General features: G+C 35.9%; 1 protein-coding gene across 1 annotated transcript in view; it reads left to right on the top strand.

The window, feature by feature from the left end:
* Nucleotides 1–13502, top strand: part of TENM3 (teneurin transmembrane protein 3) — a 363886-nt gene that overhangs the window by 285743 nt on the left and 64641 nt on the right. Inside the window, exons 15-17 of the mRNA XM_074866418.1 lie at nt 10698–10724; nt 12311–12331; nt 13258–13404. Of these exons, the coding sequence (XP_074722519.1) occupies nt 10698–10724; nt 12311–12331; nt 13258–13404 (195 nt within the window). The remainder of the gene's footprint in view (nt 1–10697; nt 10725–12310; nt 12332–13257; nt 13405–13502) is intronic.

The raw sequence follows: 13502 nt of genomic DNA, 5'->3' as shown, positions 1-13502 counted from the left end.
TCTAGCCTGCTGTTATATTTACTTTTCTTAGAGCTGTTTCCTTCAGGAGCCCAGTGTTATGGAGAAATGAGGTCATTTTATTGTTCATTTCCAAGAGTATTTCCACTTAGTGGAGTAAAAATTGATGCCTCCTCAGCTTGGCAGGTGAAGAGTCAAATTGCCTTTCTCTCACCTGCCCTAGAGTAGGTAGTAGCTCTTTCTAAGCAATAAATTTCAAAACACAAGGGGCATCAGAATGTTTCTCCATGAAAGCCAGTTTTTTATTGTCGTCTTCATTTGTAACCCAGGCATTTTATGCTACATACAACTCTCAACTTGGTAGCAGAATGTTTACGTAATTTGTGTTATGCACATGAAAGACTCCCACTCTCCCTTAATACATGTAAAAATAAACTATTGCATCCTTTGTATTTCTAAAAGTTATTAACCATTTAGCTACAGTAGTGTGAAGTGTTTTGGATATGTAGATATATTTGTTGCAGCTATTAGCTGGTAGTCACATGAAGTGCAACAGCCTAAATTTACAACTTCTTTGGGAAAGGAATATTCCAAAGAAGTTGTAAATTTTAAAGGCCATGCACTTTATTCACTTTTGGGGAAAGGAAGAGCACACCAGATCTCTAGCTAGGTGCACAAAATGGGGTAGATATGTGTGCATTAATCACAGAGACACTAACTGAAATGTATACTGAATCATCTAAATCCATAACTCATTTGATTAAAGAGATTATGGTATTTTTGTGAAGCATGAATGCTGTTCAAAATGGTAAAAATGTTTTGCACCTCAACGATTTGTATGTATTTCTAAATGCTATCTGTCCAGTCTCATTTTCAGTAAGCCCACTGTTTGTATTGTTAGTTGACATATGTTAAAGGATAGGAAGAAGGAAAAAACAAACCTATCTCCTTAATTAAAACAAGGTAGTCCTTAGTTTTATTCCTCTCTAGTATCTTATAAACTCTAGCTTGCTTCTTGAGTTATGTTGATTTTTATGTATACTTCAAGATATTCACATGAAAATTTGGCCAAAGGAAATTCTAATTGCTCTAAACTTCTAGAGGCTGTTTTTCTGGTTTTACGTCAATACTTTGGGAAGCCAACTCATAGGTGATTGCAAAGGTTTGCTTTCTCTGTTCAGAAACAATTCAGACTTCCTTGGGTTAAGCATCAGTGTTTCCCTAAGGCTGAGGATTGCAAGACCAGGATTGTGAAACACTATACATATATATTTTATATACTTTGATTTGTGAGAGAGCACAGAATAGACTAAATAAAGCAGGGTTTTTTTCTTTTTTTGAAGCAATATGTATAGTAAGGTTGGCAAGATAGTTTTGACTAATACAGTAAACCTGATGTGTGTTGCTGATATCCTCTGCTCCATTATGCATCTCTGGCACAGGGTAGCTCCAACTTCAATACCACACCTGATGTCGTATGTTTCAAACACTAAACAATTTAAGGCATCATATGCCACACCTGTGAGTCATTTCCTTTGCTCTGAATATATACTTCCAAACATTTATATCAAAGATGTTCAGCAGATAAGTATATGCTCAGTGTTGTGATGAAATTAATCTAATAAGCATTAACAAAACTCAAGATTTATTGCTATTGTTTAGCATCTTACAGGTTTGAACTAAACACTGGTAATGTATGTTTCAAATACTGAACAGTATAAGGCATCTAAATTGCTTATTGTCTTTTCCCTCCTGAGAATTGGAATCATAGAATCACAGAATCATAAAATAGCTTGGGTTGGACGGGACCTTTAAAGGTCATCTAGTCGGGACATCTTCAACTAAATCAGGTTGCTCATAGCCCCATTCAACCTGACTTGAATGTTTCTGACGATGGGACATCTATCACCTCTCTGGGAAACTTGTTTCAGTGTTTCACCACCCCCATTGTAAAAAAATTCTTCCTCATATCTAGTCTAAATCTAGCCTCTTTTAGTTTAAAACCATTACCCCTTGTCCTTTTGGAACAGGCCCTTCTAAAATGTTGTACCATTTCCTGTATTCCTGTGAGAACAGAGTAAATCAACAGTTTACTGCAAAGCTATGGAAAATCACCTGTCAATTGTTTATTTGGTCTGGGAGTGACATTCACGGGTCTGAGGTGAACATCCATATATTATTTTGTGAAGCTCATCCTGCATCTCAATGTAATACAAGACCACACATGCACAGCTGGTGCCCAGGTGATAGCCTGGATGAAAATTTGCTCTGTAATTAAGTTTTCATAACACAGTTGTGCTAAAATATGTTTTTGTTTCTTTTCTGTCCTGGCTTGCAATGGGTTCAGTGACCCTCTCCTGTCTGAGTAGTTGTTTTGTGAGATTGGAACAGATATTATTGCAGATAGTCTATTATTTTTGTGATATAACTGGCATGTACCATGAGTATATTAAGTAACCCATAAATATGAATACTTTTCCAGCTGCTTTTCCATTAAACTCTGTTAGCTGAATGAAATTAGTAAATAATTATGTTGGTGGGGAACCTGCTTTATCCATGTGCTGTGTAACATCTCAGTTTTACAATGCAGCTTAATTTTTTCTATAGACCAAATTAGTTTTAGGGTAATCTAAATTGCAAATTGGCCAATTTGCATGAAAACTATGCCTTCTTGTTCAGATTTGTCAACACCTCTTTTTTAAAAAGTCCTTAACATTAAGCATGGGTGGGTAAGACCATCTGTTTATGGAGCTTGCCTGCAGCTCCATTACTTAACACATGAGACAGGTTACAGCTGTTTAATTGTTACTGTGTTGAACAATTATCTTTCAGTCCAAAATTAATATTTATATATGTATGCATGGAAAGCATGTCATTAAACATAAGTGATCTAAATGTGGATTAATGTCATTAAGCATTCATATTAATCCCTCAGGAGGGCTATAGTTAGCATCGTGGTACTTTAATGCTACTTTTGAGTGCTGCATGAGGCACTGGTACATGGAACTGAAATTCAAATCCAATGGTGGTCCACTGTAGAACTGTACAGTTTATAATATGTTTATGTTCTGGTGAGAATTGGGATCTAATTGGTTTATCTTCTAAGAATTTCCCCTAAAGTTTAGTTGGGAAAAACAATAACAAGGGACAGCAAAGTATTTATTTTAACCTTTTTCTTTGCATAAAAGACACTAATAGGACACTCAAACCAATCAAACCAAAAATAAATTTTCTTCAGCAAGAAGTTTCTAGTTTCAGGTATTTTAGCTAGAAAAACAGGAAAGTCATCTGGTTTAGATATTCAGAATTACGGAAAAAACAACTACCACCTAGAGCAGACTCCCACAGGTGTGTTTCCATTAGTACAGACTCTGTCCTGGTGACTGATTAAAATGGTTTTCTGACTAGGGACAAACATGAAGGCATTTGTGTGCTGATTTTCTGTGTGACCATGGGCAGTGTAAGCTCAGAAGTACTGCTAGTGTTGAGGAATGCTAAGAAGTAATCTCCTCCACTAAGTTATATGTTCTGCCCCTGCTCTCTTCCACACGTGTTTAGCTTAGGGCTCCTTATATTACAGATGTCAAATATGCCTACAGGGAAACAACACTTTATCTCTTTATAAGATCAGAGACCACGTCAAGACGAATGTGTTCCTCTTGTTAATTAAAGGAAGCGCTTACAGAAAACTTGATATGGCTATATATCATTATACTATATATTTTTGAAGTATGGGCTTGACAAGGTAAGTCATGGACCAATTTGAGGGCTTGATTGATCTTCTCCACATTTGCAGGTTAGGGGGAGAGCAGCATGGATAACCAGTATTATGCTGACCACCATCATTTCAGTACTGATGCGAAGTTGACAAGCATGGTTTGCTTTTCTCCAAAGTTTAAATTACTGAGAATATTCACATTTCATAGTGTTTTAATGTGTCAGGTATTTAATGTACTTTAATGCATTCATGCCAAGAATTCTTCATAAATTTTAAGATTCTTTTGATATTTTAGAATTTTGATCAAAAGAAAAATTTTGTCCTCCAAATTAGAATAATTACTGCTGTATGAATATATTCTGTAATTATCAAAATTCCTACATTTATGTTCTTCCTTAGTTTTGAGTTCATAGAATTACAGTTCAGTACAAATTTCACTTAAAACTAAGATTGTATCTGAATGAAGGTATGACCTTTGACATTCAAACTGTGTATTCTCAGATAAAATCAACCAGAGATTCAAAACTAATTATATCAAATATCAATTAGTTGACCACAGTATTGTGAGTGAAATCCTACTTTCAAAACACCTGACTACGTTGGAGTTAAGATTTCACCACAATATTTATACCTGTACCCACAATGCAAAAAACTCCATGAAAAAGAGATTACTTTCTTGGCACCCAGAGGACTGATAACCACAGTTTAACAAGATTTCACGAAATTTAGAATAAATGTGGTTTTGATCTTTTCTGTGCCTGAAGGGCATGATATTAATTTGCCAGGCCAATCCTTGAATATGCAAAATATTTGTACATTTGGCAACTATAAAAATATTCAATTACCAGGTAAATTTAAGATAGTGCTTGTGTATCTGAAGCTGTGAAAAAAGGTGAATTATTGGTCAGAACTTAACACATTTCAAGACCAAGAACTCAAATACATATTACCTGTTAGCATACTTTAAATTGCTAATTGGTTGATTTGCATTTAAATGAGGACCACATGTGAAGTTCCAGTTAGGCACATTCTCATAAAACAGAAGAGTCCTCTGAGATGTGAAGAATTTTAAAGTATGTTGCAAAGCTTACTTGGGCTGAAGTGGCCAGAAAGTAAGTGCTTTTGTACGTTGTATAGTTGCATGCTGGTCAGACACATTCTGAAAGTACTTCCAGTCAGGAAGAAAGATGGAAACAATAATGCTTCCCATCCTATTTTCAAGCCAAATTTATCTTTCATGTACTTCTTAATGTTAAGTGTCAGGTTTTACCTGTATCTGAGTCAGGTCTTTGTGAGTTTGTTAGAGGTCTCAAATAGTTATTTGAACTTTTTCAGCCTGTACATGTGGGACAGTTTTAAATCCTTAATAGCATATACCCTTTTTTTAAATCTTCTTCCAGCCAAATAGATGTTAAATAGGAAACAACACTGCTCGTGAACTTAGCAGTGGTCCCAAACTTCCTATGTCTACTGTATCCTTAAAAGCAACTGAACCTTTTATTCTTTCCAGTAATAATGATGAGAAATTTTACTTTATAGTAAAATTGGAATGGACTCCAGAACAAAACATCTAAAGGGTAGTGGGCTTATGTGCCTTTGTACATAAAAACCCATAAATGGTTGCTGCAAAAAACAGTTGTGGCTTTGGCAAGGGATAAAGTGCAGTGAATTCAGGTCTCTGCAGAAACGTACGCAGCAGATATCTCTGCTGCAGGTCTACATAGGCATTGGAAAAAAGTGCAGAAATGATGAAGAAAGTATGATTTCAGAGTGAGGATTATGTTTTGGCCTGTGTAGGGAAGAGAACAAAGAAAATTGCCTGAAACTATTATTCCATCCGTGTGTTCTCCTTTACAAGAAGGGCAAGATGGGAATTTAGGAGTAAAAAAGTATCAAAAGGAAGAGTGTTTGTAATCTTTCTCTATTGGCAGCAATGCTCTGAACATATGGTATGTCTAAGACAAGGTTCTTATAAATTCAGAGAAAGGATGACGACCATGAGCTGCTTACAGTGGAAGAACATGTGCTTTCAGTACTATTCAGTGATGAATAGAGAGAATTACATTTGCAAATGATACCAAAGCCCGCTGCCCCCAAGCACTTTGGAAGACAGGACAAGAATTTAAAATTACTTTAACAAATAGCACAGGCTATGCAGAAAAATAAGGTGCAATTCAACAAATGCCGAGTTCTGCGCTTAAGTAAGAATAATCAACTGCACAAATTCAAGTTAGGAAGCAGCTCACTAGGCAGAAGAGACTCAGAAAGGCTGTAGTGGATGATGAATTTGACATGAGTGAACCGCTCTGAAGACAGGCTAGAACAGTGGCATTAAAATTTTATGAATTCTGGATTCGTGTAAGTTTTCTGGTAGAGGTATGGAGCTCCTCAGAAATTGCATATGGATGCGTGGCTTTTTTTAGTCACAATTTGAGAGTAAAAGCATTATCTTTAACTACTTTTCCCTCTGCACCTGATGAACCTGATTTAAGAATGTTGCAAGGCTGCGAAGGGCTGTCACATGCAAAAACTCCGCTTCATTTGTGCCAGAGACTGGTGCATAGGATGATCTGGTTAAGAATGATTTTGAAGAACAGGATTCCACCCTTGCTTCTACCATGTATTTTCTGTTAGTCATTCACAAAGGCAAACTTTAAAAGAGTGTCCTCTGACTGTTCTTCATTTTCTGGGGACCTGACTTGTTTGTGTGTGAATTGCTAAAATGCTGGTTTCTGTATGGAATCCTATATAATTCTAAGTATTCTGGAAAATCACATCGTATGTGTCTGCAGCCAAGTGGATGGAGACTTCTCACTTTAATCTTTCTATGCTTTAGTTATTCGCTGGTAAAAAGTGATAAGAATACATTTTCTGTTCACACCAGTAGTGTGAAGATACTATACTAAATAACTTTGACTTAGGGAGAAAGATGATAGAAAAGTCTATAAGAAAACAGTTACTACTTTGTTTAGGTTATCATGGCGTGCCTGCTAGTAAGGCATCAGCCATTCGTTGTTCATGAGATGAGAGAATGAGTGCTGAATGAGGACTGTCAGCTCTGTACATTGACGAAGGAAGAAGGGTATAAAAATTGCACAGGTAGACATAAACTCAGCATTGTCTAGATTTTGAGTATTTGGCTTGGCCACTCATTATATTCTTGTAATGTGTTTTTTTTGGTTTGTCATATGGATTGTAAACAAAGTTTTATACAAATATTAAAAATTAATGAAAACGTTAAGCAAAGCTATTAAAACTTTCTAACTCTAAATAAATAGATAAATGTATAGAAAGACTAAGGGAAACAGTGTAATATTATCAACATACCACAGTTTGCTTACAGTCAGTTTTTCTACCAAGAAATTAAGATGGCATTTTTACCTGTTACCTTCTTATATGACACTTGGTGCAAGGTTATGTAGAAGTGTAAGCATGACTGATGCAAGACATGTTGTTCACATCTTCCTGTAGAAGATCAGTGTCTGAGAGCATGAAGTATGTGTTAGCAGCAGAGCTAAGTATGCAGTCATTCGCCAGTGAATGGTCATTGCTATACTGAACTGTGGGAGATGAAGAGAGTAAGCAAAGCAGAGTTTGCATGAAGAGGGACAGAACAGCATTCTTCATTGTTGCTGCATACTGAAATTGTTTCTTCATCATCTTTATTTTTTTTCTTCCCCCTTTGGCTCTCTTCTCTCTAATTTCTCCTTTCTGTTTTCTTTTAGAGGGAGACGCTGAAATGCAGTAAAGGAAGGGAGAAAGCTGATAGTATTAGTGGAGAGGAGTCAAGGGTTCAGCTCACACTTTCAAGGTGTAGGAAGCAAAAAAACCTTAAAATAGATTTAATTTAGGCAGATCTCTATCAACATGGCCTTGCTCACATTCTTTTGTATTTTTGCTTCAAGTCTGGTGGTGCTATGAGGTCAAATTCTGCTCTTATAGCAAAGTAACTCGTGACTCCTGTGGAGCTGTTGAGTTGACACTGTAATGAGACTATATATACACTGCAAAAAATATGTGGCATGTTGTAGCCTGGTGTACAGGTTACAAAGATTATGATGGGTGAAGATGTCTGGTGGAGGATAATAATGTAAACTAATAGAAATATAAATTTCCTGTACAGTATTTAGAGGCATGTCACTGTTATCCTTTATGACAGAATAATCAGAATAAAGCAGTGTTAAAAGTACCAATTAAGGAACATCAAATCAATGGGTATGTGACTCATGCTGATTTAAACAGGAGCTGATTGGGATAAATGGATTTAATATGTGCTTTTATTCTGTGGCTATTCTGTCATACCTGGAGGAAGTAGCATACAAATAAGGAAGACACTGACTTACATCTCTGATAGGAAACTAATGGGAGACATTAAATAAAAAAAAAAAAAATCAGAGTTCTGACTGGTTATGAAATATGCCATGTTAAATGTGAATTTGCCTGACTCTTATCAGTTCTTTGTAAAATACGTTTATCTGCCACATTTATATAAATATCCACACACACTGATAACATAATTTATATTTTATGTTGTATGATTTTTGAATGCGATTTACATCTTCTTGGATTTTGACTATCCTAGAAAATGTACAAATTTTATATCTTCATTTTTGTTTTTCTTTATTCCATTTGGAGCTATGTGAACTTCCTCTACTCCTGGAAATAATAGCAAGATTTTAAACTTCATAGTCTTAAACCCTGCAAGACAACCCTTATAGGTATATTGCCTGGTCTATAATTAGACTTTTTAAGGACTTAACATAACCCACATGTGCTAGATGTGTAAATATCTTGCCTAGGAGTACTTGCTGAGGTGCTCCATCCTACTGAAATGCTCCAAATCCCACCAAGAATTCTCTATACAGAGAGAAAAAGTCTTGTATTTTGTACTTCCACACAGAGTTGGGTTTATTCCTGTTTCAGTTGCAGTAAGAAAGCATGGCTAAACTTCACCACAAAGTTATGCTATTTTTGGTCACTCGTTTTCTGCTTTTTGATTCTTTCAGGATGCTGCATGTTAACCAAAATAGTTTCTAACATCGTCCTTAATGTCAACTGACCATGAGTAAAAGGTTGCTGGAAGGTAGAACTTGTTTTCTGAGTTTTATAGTTTTATGGTCTTGAACTGACTTCTTTTAAGACTACTGGATACAAGAAATCTTAAAGAGCATTTTCTTAAATGTTTTTTTTAGTGCAGATCGGATTTCTGAAAGGAAATAGCATGTGGGGACCTTGGATTGCAGGGACTATTTTCAGTTGCCTAGGAGGGGTTTTTTATGTTGTTTTGTTTGTCTGTCCCTACATTTGTAGAGGCATTTAATGTTTCACTGGTGGACAGATGCATTCCCCAGACAGACTTTATTGCTTCCATTTTATGAAATAAAGCTTGATTTTTCCTCCACGCGTACTACACTGTGTTCTAAGAGCAGCTGTGTAGGAGCAAGGGGAATTAATTATATTGGATGAGTAAGAGAAGAATTTGATCCACCCTGAAATGCAGCTGTATCACTTTTCTTTTTGTTTGTGGTTAATGTGAAAAGCTACTTAGTTTGTTGCTGCTGTTCTAAATGTTCTGTAATTGATGTTTTCATCTTCTTACTTTGTCTCCCTTTAACCTTAGCATTATAGAAAAAAAAAACAAAACAAGCACAACTGTGCAGTGGACACCTGACACTTTCTTCAAAAGAGAGGGACTAGAAAGTTTCCGCCTCTTAGTTGTAGCAGTGACTGTGGCTTCTATGAGACTACATATCTCCTCAGCTTCCTCCTTGGACTCAGGAAGAGCTTTTTCCTGTTCATCCATACTGGAGAAAAGGCCATGGTTGGAAATGCCTTTCTCACCCATCCAATACACAAAGTTGAGGGATAATAGCAAGTGACAGAGTACTTGCCAGGCAGGGGCCATCATCCATCAGGGATTTAGAAAAGGTCAGATTTTGAAAGTAAGAGAGCCCCTGAGGGCTCTGCAGAGAGACCTTGTTCACACCCAAAATGGGATTGAATCCATTGTTGACTCAGCTTGGTGTGTCCCTACTGCAATGGTCTGTAATATCCCATCACCTTATGTGCTGGTGGCTGGGCTTGGTAGCCTGCAATGGACCTGTCCTATGTAGTTTTGCTATATGACATTAACCCATTCAACACAACTGCAGTTGATGTCTGTTTCCTGAAAGTAAGGAGGGAACGTATAACCCATCTCTGCTGTATTTCAGATATTAAAAGTAGTGCCTGCTGCTTTAAATCCATCTTGTGCTCTGTCTGTCATTCATCCATCTGCCTCCTCAAATTTTTTGTGAAATTTTAAGTGTCATAACTTATGAAAAAAAAGTCTTGCTATTCTTGGATATACCATGTTATTATTTTTATACATCTAAAGCCTAAGGTTAATTTTCAACAGTTTTTTCCACATGAAATGGATCACCACGCTACTAATCCCACTACTCCCTCTTCCACCCCACATATATGACCTAATTTCACATTCTTATTTCACATTCTTGGTGTGTGTGCTTGGAAGAATAACTGTGGCTGAATTGAAGCAGAAGAAAACTATTCCTCCTAAAAATCCTGTTAATCCAATCAGAATTAAGATAATGTGCTGGTTATGCTGTCAGAGTCATACATGACCTGCAAATCAAAGATCTTCCAGTATAGTCAGTGTTTTAAAGCTTATAAACTAAGTAATTACTCTTACGTTGAGATGAAAATGGAATTTTTTAACTAGCTTTGATTATATGAAATCAAAGCATGTGAAGTCAGAAGAAAAACGTACTCTCAGAAAGGTAGCATCTCTTTTTTCTGCAGATCTCCTTTCTAAAATAGTTTCATTGAATCATGACGATGTTTGCTGAAAAGAGAATTTCTTGCATTTTTAAAAGCTTTGAAATACGTTTTCATTTTGTAATGTAAGACCTCTCATGTCAGGTGCACCTGCTTGATTTGCATGTGAATTCTGAACAGTTCTTGTTTTATGTGACACTTCTGAAATGTCTGTCTGTTTTTTTTTTTTCTTTTAATTCTCAAGCTCACTATTTGGATAAGATAGTGAAAGGTACTGTATATTTGCTCTTTGATGACATGCCTATGCCTACATGTACTTTTTTTATATGAATATATAGTTACAAATGTATTAGTCTGGGCAAAAGAATCTTCTCTTACATACATTCCATGGATTATAGATTTAACTCATATGACTTTCATCTCAAATTAAAAATGAAATCTTGCTTATGTTACATAATAACATTTTATCAGTAATTATACATTTATATACAAACTGTATACATGTATTAGATTTTGTTTGAACCAAAAACTGAAGATAGTATTCATTTGCTGTTTGGTGCTTTTTCTTTGTTAGTTTGGTCATTGGAACTCTACCTACAAAAGTGTAAATATTTAGTAAACAAAGCAAAGCAATACTCTTGTCACAGAACAAGTGTCATTAGTTCTAAAGAACAGATTAATTATAGATATGTGTGTGCTTATATATTGACAGATCAATAGAATACCTTAGGCTTTTAAGCTTTTGTTTATCTGAATGTAGAAAATCTATAGGAAATTATGACTTGTATTTTGTATGAAGCTAGAAAAATCTTGTATACTCTATGCAACATTTTCAATTAAAAGGTTCGAGGATGCAAAAGCCTAACATGAAACAGCAAAGATTCTTGTATCTTCAGTTATGGTGAAAAATTGATTGAGAAAAATGTTTAAAATATTCCTACCCCTCTTTCCCTGAGTATCTTTCTCTATTCCTTATTTGTGGTTTTTTTGTTAGAATATGGCAATATTCATGGCAATATCCAGGCTTTCACACAATAAGTCTTGAGTGTACCCAGTTGACTCCAAAAATGCTCTGTCAGTATTGCAATTAAATACGTAAGTGATCCATAAATTAAACAGAAGAAAGATTAAGAGAAAAAAAAGCTCTCAATATGTCAACAAATACTATTAGCAGCTATAGTCTGAAAGAATAAGAGTAGCAAGATTAATCTCAGCCTGGCATGATGGCACAATATATCCGTAACTGTAGCATCACCATCCTCCCTCACAAGAAGTTTTCCTGATTCTCTGCCTTCTAAGAGTAATTTGACAAGAGTTAAGCAACCTTTATAACTATTTTCCTATTAATATTTGTAATTTGGAGCTACGTGGGCTGAAAGGAGTCAGTAAATTCAAAAGTCTGTAGAAGAAAAAAACAGACTATTCTGAAAGACTGGTCCAAGCTCAACTAAGCTTAACCAAAATGGGTCAGTAGATTAGTTCACAAAGATAGTAGTTCTACAAAGTGAAGAAGTGTTTAGCCAGTTACTTAGGATTTTTGGATAAACGTTTACAGAAAACTGTAGGGTCCAAAAATATCTGATTTGTAGCCACCTTCTCATAAGATATGTAGTGCCATATCTGTACTTGCTTCTGTCAGTGTCTTATCATAGTCATAGATAAGGAACACCAAAGTCTACATATTTATAGTGTGTCATCCTCATACAGATCATGTTGGCTGCATGCCAGATTTCATCACTAGAAAGTGACAGATACTGTTTTTTTTAAATGCAATGTTAGACTGAAAACAATTATCGATTTTGGATATATTAAATTATTTTAATTGTTTCCCAAATTTTCCCTCCTTGGCCATAAAAGCAGACAAGATAGGATATAAAGGTAACAGCACAAAAGCCTTAGGGAGATTGTCACAAAAAATCACTCTCTGCTATCTGTCTTGAAGCACGTCACTACCGTGTTTTTGTTCAGTCTATCAATGTTTTATTGTGGTCCTTATGGTATTTCATTTTGTCCGTCCTAAGTAATCAAATACGCACAGCTATTACATTTAGTTGGAAATCCTGTTGGTCCTGTCCCATCCGTATGCAGCCTGAATCCTAATGTTTGTTAGAATAGATGCTAAGCTGCTTCACTATTTCCTGGGCTTTGCTTATTCTGTGAAAAGGAATGTATTTTTGGCATAAAGTATAGTCATTAAAACTGGCCTATACTTTGTGCAATTATTTAACACACTGTAATTTCACATGAATATACGGCAACTCTGAGACCAGATAAAGTTAATGTTCTCTTTTATTACATGCCTAAAATCATACCCATTTTCCTACTTAAGAATTTGGAGGGATTTGTTCATAGTAACAGGGAGCTTAAACATTTGTGCCAGTAAGTAACCAATACTGCATAGAGCAAATAATGATCTATTCTATGAGCACAGAAAAATGTATCATTTTACACAGCTGTGTTTGCACTATGCACTCATCTCTTGTTACTTTGCCAAAAAAAAAAAAAAAAATCAAAAAACCAAACAATTTTGTCTGGCCTGCAGGTATTTAGAGGATTGGTGCATTTATTTCCTGCCTGTACAGGTAAGTGGTGTCTCAAGTGTCAGGCCAATCAAAGATGCCACTTTGTTAAGAATTACGTTCCCCGGGTAATGTTGCTGTTCCACTCCATGTGCAATTACAGTATTTGTGCTGTTCTTAAGGCCTGTTCCCAGTAAGTGTCCCTTGTTTGTATTTTTTTTTTCTTTTTATATAATTGTAATATTTAAATCAATTGTGATTTTTCTTTTTTGTCTGTTTCAACAGAGGGCTGCCCTGGCTTGTGCAACAGCAATGGGAGGTGCACGCTGGACCAAAATGGCTGGCACTGCGTCTGCCAGCCAGGATGGAGGGGAGCGGGCTGTGACGTAGCCATGGAAACTCTCTGCACTGACAGTAAGGACAACGAAGGAGGTAAGATATACCAACCGGATCTTTAACACTGGGGAGAATGTGTTGAGGAACAGAGATTTTACAGTCAGGTGATTAAATACTGCCATGAGAACCATACA

Source organism: Strix uralensis, chromosome 4, assembly GCF_047716275.1.
Source record: "Strix uralensis isolate ZFMK-TIS-50842 chromosome 4, bStrUra1, whole genome shotgun sequence".
Lineage (NCBI taxonomy): Eukaryota > Metazoa > Chordata > Aves > Strigiformes > Strigidae > Strix > Strix uralensis.
This window is presented reverse-complemented; position numbering and strand designations above follow the sequence as displayed.